Genomic DNA, 15947 nt, shown 5'->3' with positions numbered 1-15947 from the left:
TGACATCATCTTAAAACCCAGCTGTATTAGTTTGCTCTCACGCTGCTATGAAGAAATACCTGAGGCTGGGTAATTTATAAAGGAAAAAGGTTTAATTGACTCAGTGCATCATGGCTCAGGAAACTTAGGATCATGGCAGAAGGTGAAGTGGGGAAGCAAGGCACCTTAATCACAGGCAGCAGGAAGGAGAAGTGCAAACAGGAAATGCCAGACACTTACAAAACCATCAGTTCTCATGAGACCCACTCATTATCATGAGAACAGCATAAGAGAAACCACTTCCATGATCCAATTACCCCCACCTGGTCCCGCCCTTGACACACAGGTATTATGGGGATTACAGGCCAAGGTGAGCTTTGGGTGGGGACACAGAGCCAAGGCATGTTACCATCTAAAGACATTTCGTTTTCACTTCCATCCAGTCATCTGTTTTATTGCTCTACAAATCCTTTACATCCTAACCCATGACACTGAGATTACAGGGACAGAGTGGGTGATAGAGGAAGTGAAGCAAAACTAATGAGGTCTCCTGAGGAACACAGACCGGTTGTGATCTGCCCTTAGACACAAGCCATAGCAGAACTACACTTAACAGAATTCAGAGGCTTTTTTTCATTCCTGTGAATCTTTTTAGGGTCCTTCCTCACTTGGGTTTATTTATTTTGTATAGTTTTGTTTGATGGTGGTGTTTGTGGGGTTTTTTGTTGGTGTTTGTTCATTTCATGGGTTTTTAATTTGCTTGCTTTACCATTTCCATAGGATTTTATTTAGAATATATCTGACATCCATTTGAGAGCCTGGCATCCACAGTGACAAGGTTTACCAAATGTAAGTTGGATGACCTTGAGGCACACAGTGAACTTTGACCTTGGAAACAATTTAGTTCAAGGCTGAAACTACCATGAATTGTAATATTTTAGGGTCATAATGAATTAAAACTATCAACATAAATACTGTATCAGAAAAAGATATCACTTTTCCTTTTCCATTTAATCACTTTGTCTCATGTGCTAAATCTGTAGGCCCACCTATTTAAAGGATTCTCTGGGGAACCTCCTGAAGGTTCATCCATTAGAATATATAAGACATTCGGTCCCTAGAGTGTGCGATGGGGAGACTGCCTCCAGGAAATACACCCCCACCAGGAAACCTGGGAATCCAGGTCACAGGGCAAGGCCTTAACCATACCCAGAGCTGGAACTGATTTAAGGAAAGGAATATAAAGGTAGGAGAGGCAGTGGAAAGACTCTTGCATGCATTCCCAGTCTCCATGCAGAACGGCAGAAGCCATTCCTTATTTTGTCTCCCAGGGGACCTCATGGAAGTCTGCCAGTTAACTCAGGCAGTGGTCATAGGTTAAAAAAAGCTCCGAAATGAATTTTGTGATATAACCTCAAGTGGGGAAGAACTCCCTTGGTCAGAACCAGGTGGGGATAGGGGGCAAATGGAAAGAGTGCAGGAGTTGGGTACCCCAGCTGTGCAGGCAACCTGGGAGGGATGTGGTTTGAAAGCTGCTGTTGAGTTCTGAGCTTAGATGCCCTAGAATTTAGCTTGCTGCTGCTAGCAGAAAAAATGTGGCTTTGAGATCTACTTTGCCAAGTGCACAGGAGCTGGGTGGGGCTTACTGCTGCCTGCTACTCCCTACTCCCTGGGTGAACACTTCTGTGCAGCAGAGGCAGCTATGCTCTCCTCTGGAACATGAGACCATCTCCCCAGTGACCAGAGACCTACCCCTTGACCCCTAGAGGGGTTGTTCCTTGCCCCACACTCAGAGAGTCAGAGCAAGGACTTGCCTGACCCAGCCCCCAGCTGGCTTTGCCCGCCCCAGCACCCCCCTCCCCCCACCACCACCCTGGTAGCTTAACACAAAGGACAGACACTTTGGGGAGCTTTATGGCCCCATACATGGCCTGAGAAACCAGAGTACCTCCCCTGGGTAACTTAAGGCAAGCACAAATCCCACCACTGCTACTGTAGCTGGTGCTATCCTGCAAGCGCCACCTCCTGGCTAGAGGCCAACTGACACGGTCTGTTACAGCATCTCCAAGTAAACATTGTGCCCAGAAAGGAGTTAACTTGCACATGACTGCAGATATCACCATAGTCTGCAGTACCTTGGCTAATCAGGAGGTCCTGAGCCTGTCCAAACAGTCCAGTAATTAATGAGATCAATTCATTACTACCACAACTGGCTTTTGAGCAAGTCAGCACATTAAAGCTATCGACAACCAAGGAATCTCACAGTCTATGTCACTCCCTCACCACTCCCATCAGAGCTGGCGTTGGTACCCACTGCTGGGAGACTTGAGGACAGGTCACACCATTGGATTTACTGCAGATGTTCCCCAGCACTAGCCTAGAGTGTTGCAGCCCCATTGGCAGCCAGACTCAAAGGTGCAATGGCATTCCCAGTAATCTGGTTTTCAGGGATTCCTACTCCTAGGGGAAGAGGGAATGCACCACATCAAGGGAACAGCCCATGGGACAAAAGAACCCAGATAGCAGGTCTTGAGTTCCAGACCTTTCTGCTGGTGGCAAGTTTATATCAGCAGAGGCACAGTTGCAGTATTGGGTTCAGCAGGGAAAGTCTGCAGCTCTACCCCAACCCTCAGGTAGCCCTAGTGCTTGTGAAAGGTCTTGAAGACAGAGATTTCTTTTCCCCCTTATCCACCACTGCAGTCACAACTGAGGCTTTTACCATAGGAGTTTGGCATGAGTACACCTATAACCAGCCTTTCTGGAATTCTTCAGGGTGGCTGCATCCCCAGAGGAAGAATACTCCCCAGGTGCAGGTTTGCAAGGGAGGTAGAGTCCAGATTCCTCTCTACCTGGAACATCAATATCCCTGCAGATTAAAGATCTGCCTGCCTAATCTGAACAGCTGGAACACTGGGTCAGGATTGTGTCTGGTAAGTGGATAGCTTTCCTGCTGACCTGGCAGGGGAGCTGAAGTGGCTCTGGCCTTTCTGTCTGATAAAACTTCAATGCATTTCACTGAGAGCTTCCCCAGCCACATCTGTCAAGGATGGGCCCTCTGCCCACCATTGGATATTGCATTTACTCACCTACATTAGCCACAGCTGGTTTTTACCTATGGGCCTTTCCCTTACTGGCCTGAATATTCAACCTAGTAAATAAAATTCTGGGAAAAAATAAATAAAGTAAACACCTTGGGGGAATAAGATAAGCTTCAAGAGACCTCTGCCATTCCAACCCTATAGGACACAGTGAATTTGTTCAAACACTGAGCACATTGCTACAACCAGCATCTGAGAAAGCTATCACTCTCTATAGTCAAGGAATTCATACAGAGGCTTCACCCCTGAAAGCAACAAGAGCCTGATTACACTACAGTAAACTATAAACATTAAAGTCACACCCTTAAGATGGAAAAAAATAAATTAAAAAAAAACACAATCAAATCAAAAATAAATTCAAGAATAATTAGAAGAAATATTCTACCCCAATGAGAAGGAACCAGAAAAATAATTCTGGTAATAGGACAAAACAAGGCTCTATAAAACACGCAAAAGAACACGCTAGCCATCCAGCAATGGATCCGGATCAAGATAAAATCTTTGAAATGCCAGATAAAGAATTCAAAATGTTAACTATTTAGCTACTCAAGAAGACACCAGAGAAAGGTGAAAATGAACATAAAGAAATTTAAAAAACAATTCAGGATATGAGTGGAAAAAATTCTACAGAGATAGATATCAAAGAAAAACCAACCAAAAGCATCTGGGAACCTATAAAGGAAATCTTATCAGACTTCTAGAAATGAAAAACATGCTTAGGGAATTACAAAATGCAGTGGAAACTTTCAACAACAGACTAGAACAATTACAAGGAAGTATTTCAGAACTCAAAGGCAAGGCTTTCAAAATAATCTAATCTGACAAAAATGAAGCAAAAAATAATTAAAAGAAATGAACAAAGCTTCTAAGATTACGTTAAACAATCCAAGTCTGGGATTATGTAAAACAGCCAAACCTAAGAATAATTGGTGTTTATGAGTGAGAAGAGAAAGCAAAAACTTTTGAAATTTTATTTGAGAAAATAATTGAGGAAAACTTCCCAGGCCTTACTAGAGATTTAGATGTCCAAATACAAGAAACTCAAAGCACTCCTGACTTATTGCAAAAAGGTCATCATCAGGGCATATAGTCATCAGGCTATCTAGAGTAAACATGAAAGAAAGAATTCTAAGAGCTATGAGACAAAAGCATCTGGGAACCTATAAAGGAAATCCTATCAGACTAACAGTAGACTTCTCAGCAGAAACCTTGCAAGCAAGAAAGGATTTGAGGTTTTAGCTTTAGCCTCTTTAAACAGGACAACTGTCAGTTAACAATTTTGTATCCAGCAAAATTAAGTTTCATAAATGAAGAGGAAATAAAATCATTTTCAGGCAAACAAATCCTGAAGGAATTTACTACCAGACCATCCTTACAATAAATGCTGAAAGGAGTTCTAAATCTTGAAACAAAAGCTTTATATGCACCAAAATAGAATCTCTTGAAAGCATAATACTCACAGAGCCTATGAAACAATTACACAACAAAAAAAATATCTAGGTAACAATTAACATGATGAATGGAACAGTATCTCATATCTCTATAATATGGCTGAACATAAACGGCCTAAATTCTCCACTTAAAAGAAACACATGGGCAGAATGGATTTTTACAAATCACAAACCAAATATCTACTGTCTTCAAGACAGTCACCTAACACCTAAGGATTCATATAAACTCAAGGTAAAGAGGTGGAAAAATACACTGAATGCAAATGGAAACCAAAAGTGAGCAGTAGTTAGTCTTGTATCAGATAAAACAGATTTTAAAGCAGCAACAGTGAAAAAAGAAAAAAGTCAAAGAAGGCATTATATAATGATAAAATGATCAATCTAACAGGAAGAAATTACAATCGTAAATTATATGCACCTAACACTGGAGCTCCCAGACTCATCAAACAATTACTACTAGACCTGAGAAATGAGATAGACAGCAACATAATAATAATGGGGGAATTCAATACTCCACTGATAGCACTAGACAGATCATCAAGACAGTAAGTCAACATAGAAACACTAGGCTTAAAGTACACTCTAGAACAAAGGAATCTAAGATATATGTACAGAATATTCTACCCCAAAACTGCAGGATACACATTCTTCTCATCGGCACATGGAACATTTTCTAAGATAGACCATATGGTAGGCCACAAAGCAAATCTCAATAAATTTTTAAAAACAGGAATCATATCGGCTGGGCACGGTGGCTCATGCCTGTAATCCCAGCACTTTGGGAGGCCGAGGCAGGTGGATCACGAGGTCAGGAAATCGAGACCATCCTGGCTAACACAGTGAAACCCCGTCTCCACTAAAAATACAAAAAGAAATTAGTTGGGCATGGTAGTGGGTGCCTGTAGTCCCAGCTACTTGGGAGGCTGAGGCCAGAGAATGGCATGAACCCGGGAGACAGAGCTTGCATTGATCCAAGATCGTGCTACTGCACTCCAGCCTGAGTGACAGAGTAAGACTCCGTCTCAAAAAAAAAAAAAAGGAATCATATCAAATATCATCTCAGACCACAGTGAAGTAAAACAAGAAATCAACTCCAAAAGGAACCCCCAAAACTACACAAATACATGGAAATTAAACAATCTATTCCTGAATGATTTTTAGGTTAACAATGAAATCAAGATGGAAATTCATAAACCATTTAAAATGAATGATAATAGTGACACAGTTATCAAAATTTTGGGGACAGGGCAAAAGTAGTTCTAAGAGGAATGTTTATTGCACGAAATTTGTACATCAAAAAGTCTGAGAGATCACAAGTTAACAATCTAATATACACCTCAAGGAACTAGAGAAATAAGAACAAACTAAATCCAAAGCTAGCAGAAGAAAATAAGTAACAAAGTTCAGAGCAGAACCGAATGAAATTGAAACCACAAAAACAATACCAAAAAAATCAATGAAAAAAAAAGCTGGTTCTTTGAAAAGATAAACAAACTTGATAGACCTTTAGTGAAATTGTCCAAGAAAAGAAGAGAGAAGATTCAAATAAGCTCAATTAGAAATGAAACTAGGGACATTACAACTGATGCCACAGAAATACAAATATCATTCAAGATTACTATGAATACCTGTATGCACACAAACTAGAAAGCCCAGAGAAAACAGATAAATTCCTGGAACCATTCAACCATCCGAGAGTAAATCAGGAAGAAATAGAAACCCTACACAGACCAATAACATGCAGAAAGAATGAATCAGTAATTTTAAAAATTGCAAACAACAACAACAAGCCCAGGGCCAGATAGATTCACAATTGCATTCTACCAAATATTCACAGAAGAACTGGTACCAATCCTACTAAAACTATTTCAAAAGACTGAGAAACAGAGAATCCTCCCTAATCATCCTATGAAGTCAGTATCACTCCGATACGAAAACCAGGAAACGACCTAACAAAAAAAGAAAATACAGACCAATATCCCTGATAAAAATAGAAGCAAAAATCCTCAGCAAAGTCCTAGCTAACCAAATCTAAAAAGACATCAAAAAGATAATACACCATAATCAAGTGGGTTTCATCACAACGATCCAGGGATGGTTTAATGTACACAGGTCAATAAAGTATCACATAAACAGAATTAGAAAAAAACCATGTGATCTCAATAGACGTAGAAAAAGGATTTGGAAAAAATCCAGCATCTCTTTATGATAAAATCCCTCAACAAACTAGGCATAGAAGGAACATACCTCAAAATAATAAAAGCCACATTTAACAAACTTACAGCAAACATAACACTGAATGGGAAAAAGTTGAAAGCATTCCCCCTGAGAACAGGAACAAGGCAAGGATGCCCACTTTTACCACTTCTACTCAACATAATACTGGAAATCCTAAGCAAAACAATCAGGCAAGAGAAAGAAATAAAGGCATTCAAATTGGAAGAGGAAGTGAAACTATCTCTCTTTACCAATGATATGATCAGGAAAGTGAAACTATCTCTCTTTACCAATGATATGACCTAGAAAAGACTAAACAGTACTCCAAAAGACTCCTAGATTTAATAAACAAATTCAAGACTTGGAACCAACCCAAATGTCCATCAATGACAGACTGGATTAAGAAAATGTGGCACATATACAACATGGAATACTATGCAACCATAAAAAAGGATGAGTTCATGTCCTTTGTAGGGACATGCATGCAGCTGGAAACCATCATTCTCAGCAAACTATCGCAAGAACAGAAAAACAAACACCGCATGTTCTCACTCATAGGTGGGAATTGAACAATGAGAACACTTGGACACAGGAAGGGGAACATCACACACCGGGGCCTGTTGTGGGGTCAGGGGAGGGGGGGAGGGATGGCATTAGGAGATACACCTAATGTAAATGATGAGTTAATGGGTGCAGCATATCAACATGGCACATGTATACATATGTAACAAACTTGCACATGGTGCACATGTACCCTAGAACACAAAGTGTGAAAAAAAAAAGTGAAAAAAGAAATCTAAATTTTAAAAAATAATAAATACAAATAAAAAATAAACAAATTCAGTAAAGTCTCAGGTTATAAAATCAACATACACAAACCAAACCAAAAACAGTCAAGCTGAGAGCCAAATCAAGAACTCAATCTCTTATACAATAGCTGCAAAAAATAAAATAAAATACCTAGAAATACACTTAACCAAGGAGGTGAAAGATCTCAACAGGAACTACAAAACACTGCTGAAAGAAAGCATAGATGAATAAAAAACAAACAGAAATACATCCCATGCTCATGGACTGGAAAATATCCTGAAAATGACCACATTGCCAAAAACAATCTACAGATACAATGCAATTCCTATCAAAATACCAAAATCATTTTTCAAAGAATTAGGAAAAAATCCTAAAATTCATATGGAACTAAAAAGGACTCCAATAGCCAAGTCAATCCTAAGCAAAACAAACAAACAAATAAAAACAAATCTGGAGGCAATATATATCCAACTTCAAATTATACCACAAGGTTATAGTAACCAAAACAGTATGGTACTGGTATAAAAGTGGGCACATAGACCAATGGAACAGAATAGAGAATCTACAAATAAAGCCAAATACTTACAACTAACTGATCTTTGACAAAGCATACTACATAAATTGGAAAATGGGTACCCTGTTTAATAAATGGTGGGAGAGTTGGATAGCCACCTATAGAAGAATGAAACTGGATCCCTATCTCTCACCTCGTACAAAAATCAACTCAAGTTGGATTAAAGTCTTAAATCTAAGACCTGAAACCATAAAAATCATAGAAGAAACCCTAGGGAAAACTCTTCTGGACATTAGCCTAGGCAAAGAATTTATGACTAAGACCCAAAAAGCAAACATGCCAAAAACAAAAATAAATGGAACTTGAATAATTTAAAAGCTTCTGCACAGCAAAAGAAATAATCATCAGAGTAAACAGACAATCCAGAGAATGGGAGAAAATATTTGCAAACTATGCATCTGACAAAAGACTGGTATCCAAAATCTACAAGAAACTAAAATAAATCAGCAAGAAAAAAGCAAATACTTCCATTAAAAAGTGTACAAAGGACATGAATAGACAGTTCTCAAAAGAAGATATATAAATGGTCAAACGTATGGAAAAGTGCTCAACATCACTAATCATCAGGGAAATGCAAATTAAAACCACAATGGGATACTACCTTGCTCCTGTAAGAATGGCCATTATTAAAAAGTCAAAAAACAATAGATGTTGGCATGGATGTGGTGAAAGGGGAATGCTGATACACTTCTGGTGGGAATATAAATTAGTACAACCTCTATAGAAACCTGTATGGAGATTCCTTAAAGAACTAAAAGTAGATCCACCACTTGATCCAGCAAATATGACGACTGGACATCTACCCAATGGAAAAGAAACCATTATATGAAAAAGACACATGCACACATATGTTTATTGTGGTCAAATTCACAGTCGCAAAGATATGAAATCAACCTACATGCCCGCTAACCAACATGCGGATAAAGAAAATATGGTATATATACACCATGGAATACCAGTCAGCCATAAAAAGGCATGAAATAATGTCCTTTGCAGCAAGTTGGATGGAGCTGGGGGCCATCATTCTAAGTGAAGTAATTCAGGAATGACAAACCAAATACCATATGTTCTCACTTGTAAGTGGGAGCTACGCTGTGAGTATGCAAAGGCATACAGATGATATAATAGACTTTGGAGACTCAGAAGTGGGAGGGTAGAAGGTGGGTGTGGAATAAAAATCTACATATCAGGTACAAGGTACACTACCTGGGTGATGACTGCACTAAAATATCAGAATTCACCACTATATAATTCATCCATGTAACCAAAAACCACTAGTATCCCAAAAGCTATTAAAACTTTTAAAAAGAATATATAAAACCTCCAAGTATTTCTAAACAACAATGTGTGAACTGAGGGAGGAAGAAAAAATGCTTTAGATAATTTTAATTGCATTTGCAATGCTCCACTTTTACTAAAAAAAAAAAAATGAGTATTTATTAGCTAATTTTTAGGTCACTAATTAATTGCCTTTATTAGTAATTAAAAATCTATATGCTAATTGTACCTAAAATTGGAGGTGATTTAAGAATTGAAAAGGATACTACCTTTTACATTTTATTAGATAAATATTGTAGGAAAAAAGTATTTTATGATTAAAAGAAAATGAAATCACATAGCTTTCCATTTGCTTTTTATTTGCAGCTTTCTAATAAGTCTTTAGTATAAAACAATTTAACAAAAAAAAGCCTAGCTTTCCTTGAATTATATTCTTGTTTGTGAATGCAAAATCTTCCAAATTATGTGAAACATTTATGTATTCAGAATGTTACTTTGTGGTTTTCTTCCTAAGAAGCTAAACAATTCATTAAACAAGCTGCTCTTGAATCGTAGATCAGAACAAGTATAAGCTCTCTCTGCAGAATTCCATTGTGAAGCTGTACCCATTTGTGTTTTCTTTGAAGCCATAAAAATGAAACCCTTATGCTCATATTAAAAGCATAAGAAAGGCATCTATTATGTCAATAGATTTAAAACACGGCCTTAGACACAGTGAGAACCATTCTAAAGGTTAAGAAGTGCATTCCCAGGGAAAACCATCAAAGGCCTACATATCACTATATCCCAAAACAGATGGCATCACAGTGTTTGGAACTATAGTTTATGGACACCTATGATCTCAAATAAATCCTTGCTAATCCCACTCTTTTGTCTAAATTTTGTACTTTGATGGTAACTGCAGGTGCCTTTTCTCCATCATATCATTGCATGTCATTCTATGAATAGTGAAGATATGTGAACCTATATGGACACAACTCTTAATAAATACAACTTTTATACAATATGTAAGTATTTTACCATCCACAGATATACTCTGTAGAAATCTATGCTTCTTAGATTCTAATCTACTGTAGATCTTCAGTAGTCTAAATTTTACAGAAAAAAAATGATGAAAATATACCTCTCTCATAGATTGGTGAAACCATAATATTGATTTAAAAATCACTTTGTAAAACAATGTGGAATTATCTAGTATCCATGCATATATCCTGGAGAAACTCCCAAAAACAGGAGATGGGGGCAAGAATATTCACAGAAACATTGCTTCTAACACCAAAAAACAGCAAAGAGCCCAAAAGCTCAACAGGAAAATTGATATATGAACTGTGTTACCCTCAAACAATGGAATGTTGTACAACAATAAAAATAAATGAACTGTTCCTACATGCACCAAAATAGATGAACCCCAGAAACAATACTGAGCAAAAAGGATGTCACAGAAAACTATATACAATATGTTTCCATTTCATATAAAGTTTAAACCATGCAAAATTGAGCAATATGTTTTTACTGTTACTTAGGTTCAGGAATTATTTTTTCATCTAAAATCCTGCTGAAAAAAAATTAAATAATACTAATGTGACTAACAGATTGAAGTGAAAATTTTCTGTATGATTATTTGCTACAAATCTCATATACTGAAAAACTTTTGGGATTCAAATTTAGTTCACTACAAAAAAAGTTATCTACAGACAGAAAAATCTCTAATGCATCTGTACAGGTGAAAATATTGTTTAAAAGATCATGTCCTTCAATATTTAAGAAATATCACATGACTTCATTTATATGTGGAATCTAAAAGAGTTGAACTCATAGATGTAAAGAGTGGAATGCTGGTTACCAGAGCTGCAGTTGCAGGGGGTAAGGAAAGATGTTGGTCAAAGGGCATAAAACATCAGTTAGATAAGAGAAATAGGCCACTGTACTGTGCATGGTGACTATACTCAATAACAATGTAGTGTATTGTATTCTTGAAAACTGCTAAGAGTAGGTTTTAAGTGTTCTCACCACAAAAAAAAAAAAGAAAAATAAGGATGTGAGTTAATGCATATGTTAATTAGTTTGATTAAACCATTCCACAGTGTATACATACTTCAAACCAACATGCTGTACATGCTAAACATACACAATTTTTATTTCTCAATTCAAAAAATTAATTAAAAATAAATAAAATATTGAAGGGAATATGTAAATTATAACCTATCAAAAGATTTCAATAGTATCATTATTTAGCTGAAAAAAGTTTTATTTCACAGTTTACCTGACACATTGCAATACTTCAGAGTCTGCAGAAAAGAGTTATTTAATTCTTGTCTGTATATAAGATGTGGCTTGTTGTGACCATCTTCATACTCATTCCCATCTGCCTTCATTATAGGTTCTAAGAAATATTCACCATCATGTCCTTTAAATGTTCCCGTCTGAAAATAAAGGAAACAAAAATGAAATTTTCCTAACAGTCGCCAAGAAGAAAAAACACATAGTGCCACAGGTTAAATGAGCAGACAGAAGCAAAACAGCAAGGAGTCTGTTCACTAAGAGCCACCATCTGAGCATAAAAAGTTTCCCTTCCATGGGTCATTTTTCTCTCTCCACTCCTATGTATAAAATCATGAAGACTGGATACTATTCCAATAGGCCAAGCTAAGTGACAGGCATTCCAGGTACAAAGAACAGCATAGACAAAAGCATCAAAATGGAAAAAGTGTTTAGAATAGTCTATAAATAATAAAGCCTGTGCTATTTTGATCTGTGGGAAAATGGGTACTTTAATACATTAGTGTTGAAAATATAAATCAGTACAATCAGTATGCAGAGCAATTTGGCAATGTTTAACACATTAACAATGTGTTTGCCCTTGAACACAGCAATTCCCCTCCTGAGAATTTATCCTACATATACTATGCATTTGCATGTGTGAAATAATATACTTACAAGGTTATTAACCATAACATTGTTTTTAATAGCAAAATATTGGAACCACTTCAAAAGTCCATTGATAGAGTCTGTTTACATAAACTTTGGCACAACTATGTGATGGCATCCCTTGAGGTTATAAACAAACAAACAAAAAAAGAATGAACATTCTGTGTAGTGATATAGAAAGAACTCCAATACATATCATTACATCAAAACAAAAAAGCTACAAAACAGAATGTATACTTCACTACTATTGTATAATAAAGGAAGAAACCCAAAAACTAAATATTTCTATTTGCCTGGTTACTACTGAAAAAACTCTAGAAGGATTATTAGAAACAGTGCCGACAGAAGTGGGAGAAACTGGGTGCATGTAGGATGGACTAGGTATGGCATTGTGCTTCCTATATGCTGTCCCTCTACCTAAAATGTTTCCCTACTTCCCACCCTTCATCTCTACCTCTGCGTCATCACACTCAGTCTGGCTGGCTTCATCTCATCCTTCAAGTGTCAGATCAAATAAGAATCACCCAGAAAGTTTTTCCTTGACCTGCTTTCTAGGTAACCACATACCCATCCCTACTCCTAAAAACACATTACATCTGCTTGATTTCTTTAGCACATTTATTGTATGTTGCATGTACATGTTTGTTTGCTATTTAAAACTATTCTTCCCCACTAGACAGAAGTCTTTAAATAAGCAGAGACCTATCCCTGAATTTCTGCTGCTGAATAGACTATCTGAGATCTAGGCACATGTGGTAAGCAGTAAATACTTGTTAAACCATGAAAGCTATTATTTCCTACCTTTGCAAGCTCAGTTTATGTTAAGCAAAAGTAGGGCATAAATTTGAAAACTTAGGCTAGACCTAGAATATAAAGACCCTTGCTTGCAGGGATTTTTGTCAGAAGAGTCCACAAACTTCAGTGAGAAAAAAAATTACATCCTTATTGTCATTAACCTAATTATAATGAACCTATAAACTACTTCATGAAAGAAATGCTAAATTTGAATGTAGGCTACAAATTCCAGTAAGGTTGTCAATAGAAAGCACAGACATTTTCATCACATAATGATGTCTGAAATATCTAAAAATATTGCTTATGCTTATCAACACTTCAAAATTAAGGTAGTTATTAGTCTGCCAATACATCTTATTATTTAAGGTGCTAATAAAATATATATAACTTTTTTGAATATCTTGACAACTATATTTCAATATAAATGTTTTATCTTATATTTTTGTTAATATTTTAGGTGCATTGAAATTCTGAGAAGGGTTCATTTGTGAATCATTGAAGAATTCAAATAAAAGTGGGAGCGGGGAGCAGAGTCAAAGCAATAACTTTGAAAGACTAAACAACTGTACAGCTAAGGAAAGACTAGTGAAGGTAAATGTTTAGCCATCAAGGTATGAAATAACAAGAACTTGCACTCTGTTGGAAAGAAGCCCTAAAATGGTCAATTTATATAGATAGATCCCTCTCTCGAGTCAGGTGAGGGTAAGTCATCCAAGGGAGGCATTTATAATATTAATAGCTAATTCCAATATACAGATCAGACATTATTCATTTACATATATTCATCCATATACATATTTTATATAAATATATAATTCATTTCAACCTAATAATAATTATTTAAAGTAAATTATGTTATTATCCCCACTTCACAGGTGAGACAAATGAGGAACAGAGAGGTTAAGTCACTTGTCCAAGGCTCATGCCAAGTAGGTGGCAGGATCAAGATGTGAACCCAAATACTCTGGCTTCACAATTCATGCCTTAACTGATTACGCTGCACTCATTATCATGTGCCAATTTTGATAGACTCTATGAACTAGTCAACAAATATTTAATGGGCACCTACTATGGGCCAAGAACCGTTCTAGGGGCTAAAGATACAGAGGTGAATGTGACCAAATCCCTGGCTTCAAAGAATGTATACTCCTATGGAAAAAAGGCAGACAATAAATAAAAATATAATAGAATATGCAATAAGTGCAATAAAAAATAAGATAAGGAGAGAGAGAATAAAAGAGGGTGAGGCTGGGGAGGCACTCCAGGAGGGGACAGCAAGGCTGAGGCTAGAATAATCAGGAGGTAGCTGTGGAAAATTCTGGGAGGACATTCCACATAGAAGGGAATATTCCAAACAGTGACTGAAAGGCCTAGAGATGAAAAAGTCTTAGCAGGTAAAGTGACAGAGAGAACAGTGAGGCTGCAGCTGTGCCAGCCAGGAGATACAGAGTAGCAGATGACACCAGACAGGCAGAAGCCGGTTGCACTATTTATGCTTGACAGAAAAAAACACTCCTCACACCAGAGAATCACACAAATACATTTACCTACATTTAAAACTTTGCACTTTTCCACATGGAAAGGCATCTTTCTATGAAGACCCAATCCAGAAATGAATTACTGAATTACAGGAAGTATGATAAATGCAGTTTCAGTGAATGAGACTTCATTTCCATTTCTCAATTACAAATATCTTAATATAGGGATACTTTGAAATCATTGTTTTAAATTCCACTGCAAATAAAAAGCATATTTTATTTTATTTTTCATTTATTTATTTATCTATTATTTATTTATTTATTTATTCATTTATTTTTGTTACCAAGGCTGGAGTGCAGGGGCATGATCTCGGCTCACTGCAACCTCCACCTTCCAGGCTCAGGCAATCCTCCCACCTCAGCCTCCCATAACTGGCGGAATTTTCTCTTTTTTTTTGGTAGAGATGGGGTTTCACCATGTTGCCCAGGCTGGTCCCAAACTCCTGAGTTCAAGTGGTCCACCCACTTCAGCCTCCCAAAGTGCTGGGATAACAGGCGTGAGCCACCACACCCGGCCCTTACTTTTATTTTTAATTTTTGTGGGTACATAGTAGGTGTATACATTTATGGGGTACATGAGATATGGTGATACAGGCATACAATGTGAAAGAAGCACATCATGGGGAATGGGATATCCACCTCCTGAAGCATTTATCTTTTGATAAATGCTTTTCGAGTTACAAAACATCCAATTACATTATTTAAGTTATTTTAAAATATACAATTAAATTATTATTGACTATAGTCTTGTTGTACTAGCAAATAGGTCTTACTCATTCTATTTTTTTATACCCATTAACCATCCCCACCTCTCCCCACCCCACCCACCTTCTCACTATCCTTCCCAGCCTCTGAACTATTCCTTCTACTCTCTATGTCCATGAGTTCAACTGTTCTGGGTTTTAGATCCTACAAATAACATGCAGTGTACGTCTTTATGTGCCTGGCTTATTTCATTTAACATAATGATCTCCAATTCCATCCACGTTGTTAGAAATCACTGGATCTCATTCTTTATTATGGCTGAATAGTACTCCATTGAGTATATGTACCACATTTTCTTTATCCATTCGTCTGTTGATGGACACTTAGGCTGCTTCCAAATCTTGGCTATTGTGAACACTGCTGCAACAAACAGTGGGAGTACAGATATCTCTTCAATGTCCTGATTTCCTTTCATTTGAGTGTATACCCAGCAGTGGGATTGCTGGATCATATGGTAGCTCTACTTTTAGTTTCCTGAGGACCCTCCAAACTGTTCTCCAGAGTGGTTGCACTA

The 15947-nt window shown here is 37.2% G+C and overlaps 1 protein-coding gene across 1 annotated transcript in view; it reads right to left on the bottom strand.

Annotated features, from left to right (window-relative positions):
- Positions 1-15947, bottom strand: part of ADAMTS20 (ADAM metallopeptidase with thrombospondin type 1 motif 20) — a 217504-nt gene that overhangs the window by 187804 nt on the left and 13753 nt on the right. The window contains exon 3 of the mRNA XM_033222369.1: positions 11671-11830. Coding sequence (XP_033078260.1) covers positions 11671-11830 — 160 coding nt within the window. The remainder of the gene's footprint in view (positions 1-11670; positions 11831-15947) is intronic.

This window comes from Trachypithecus francoisi, unplaced genomic scaffold (assembly GCF_009764315.1).
Source record: "Trachypithecus francoisi isolate TF-2019V2 unplaced genomic scaffold, Tfra_2.0 Lachesis_group11, whole genome shotgun sequence".
In the NCBI taxonomy this organism is placed as follows: domain Eukaryota; kingdom Metazoa; phylum Chordata; class Mammalia; order Primates; family Cercopithecidae; genus Trachypithecus; species Trachypithecus francoisi.
The sequence above is the reverse complement of the archived record's forward strand: the minus strand, read 5'-3'. Positions and strand labels throughout refer to the sequence as shown.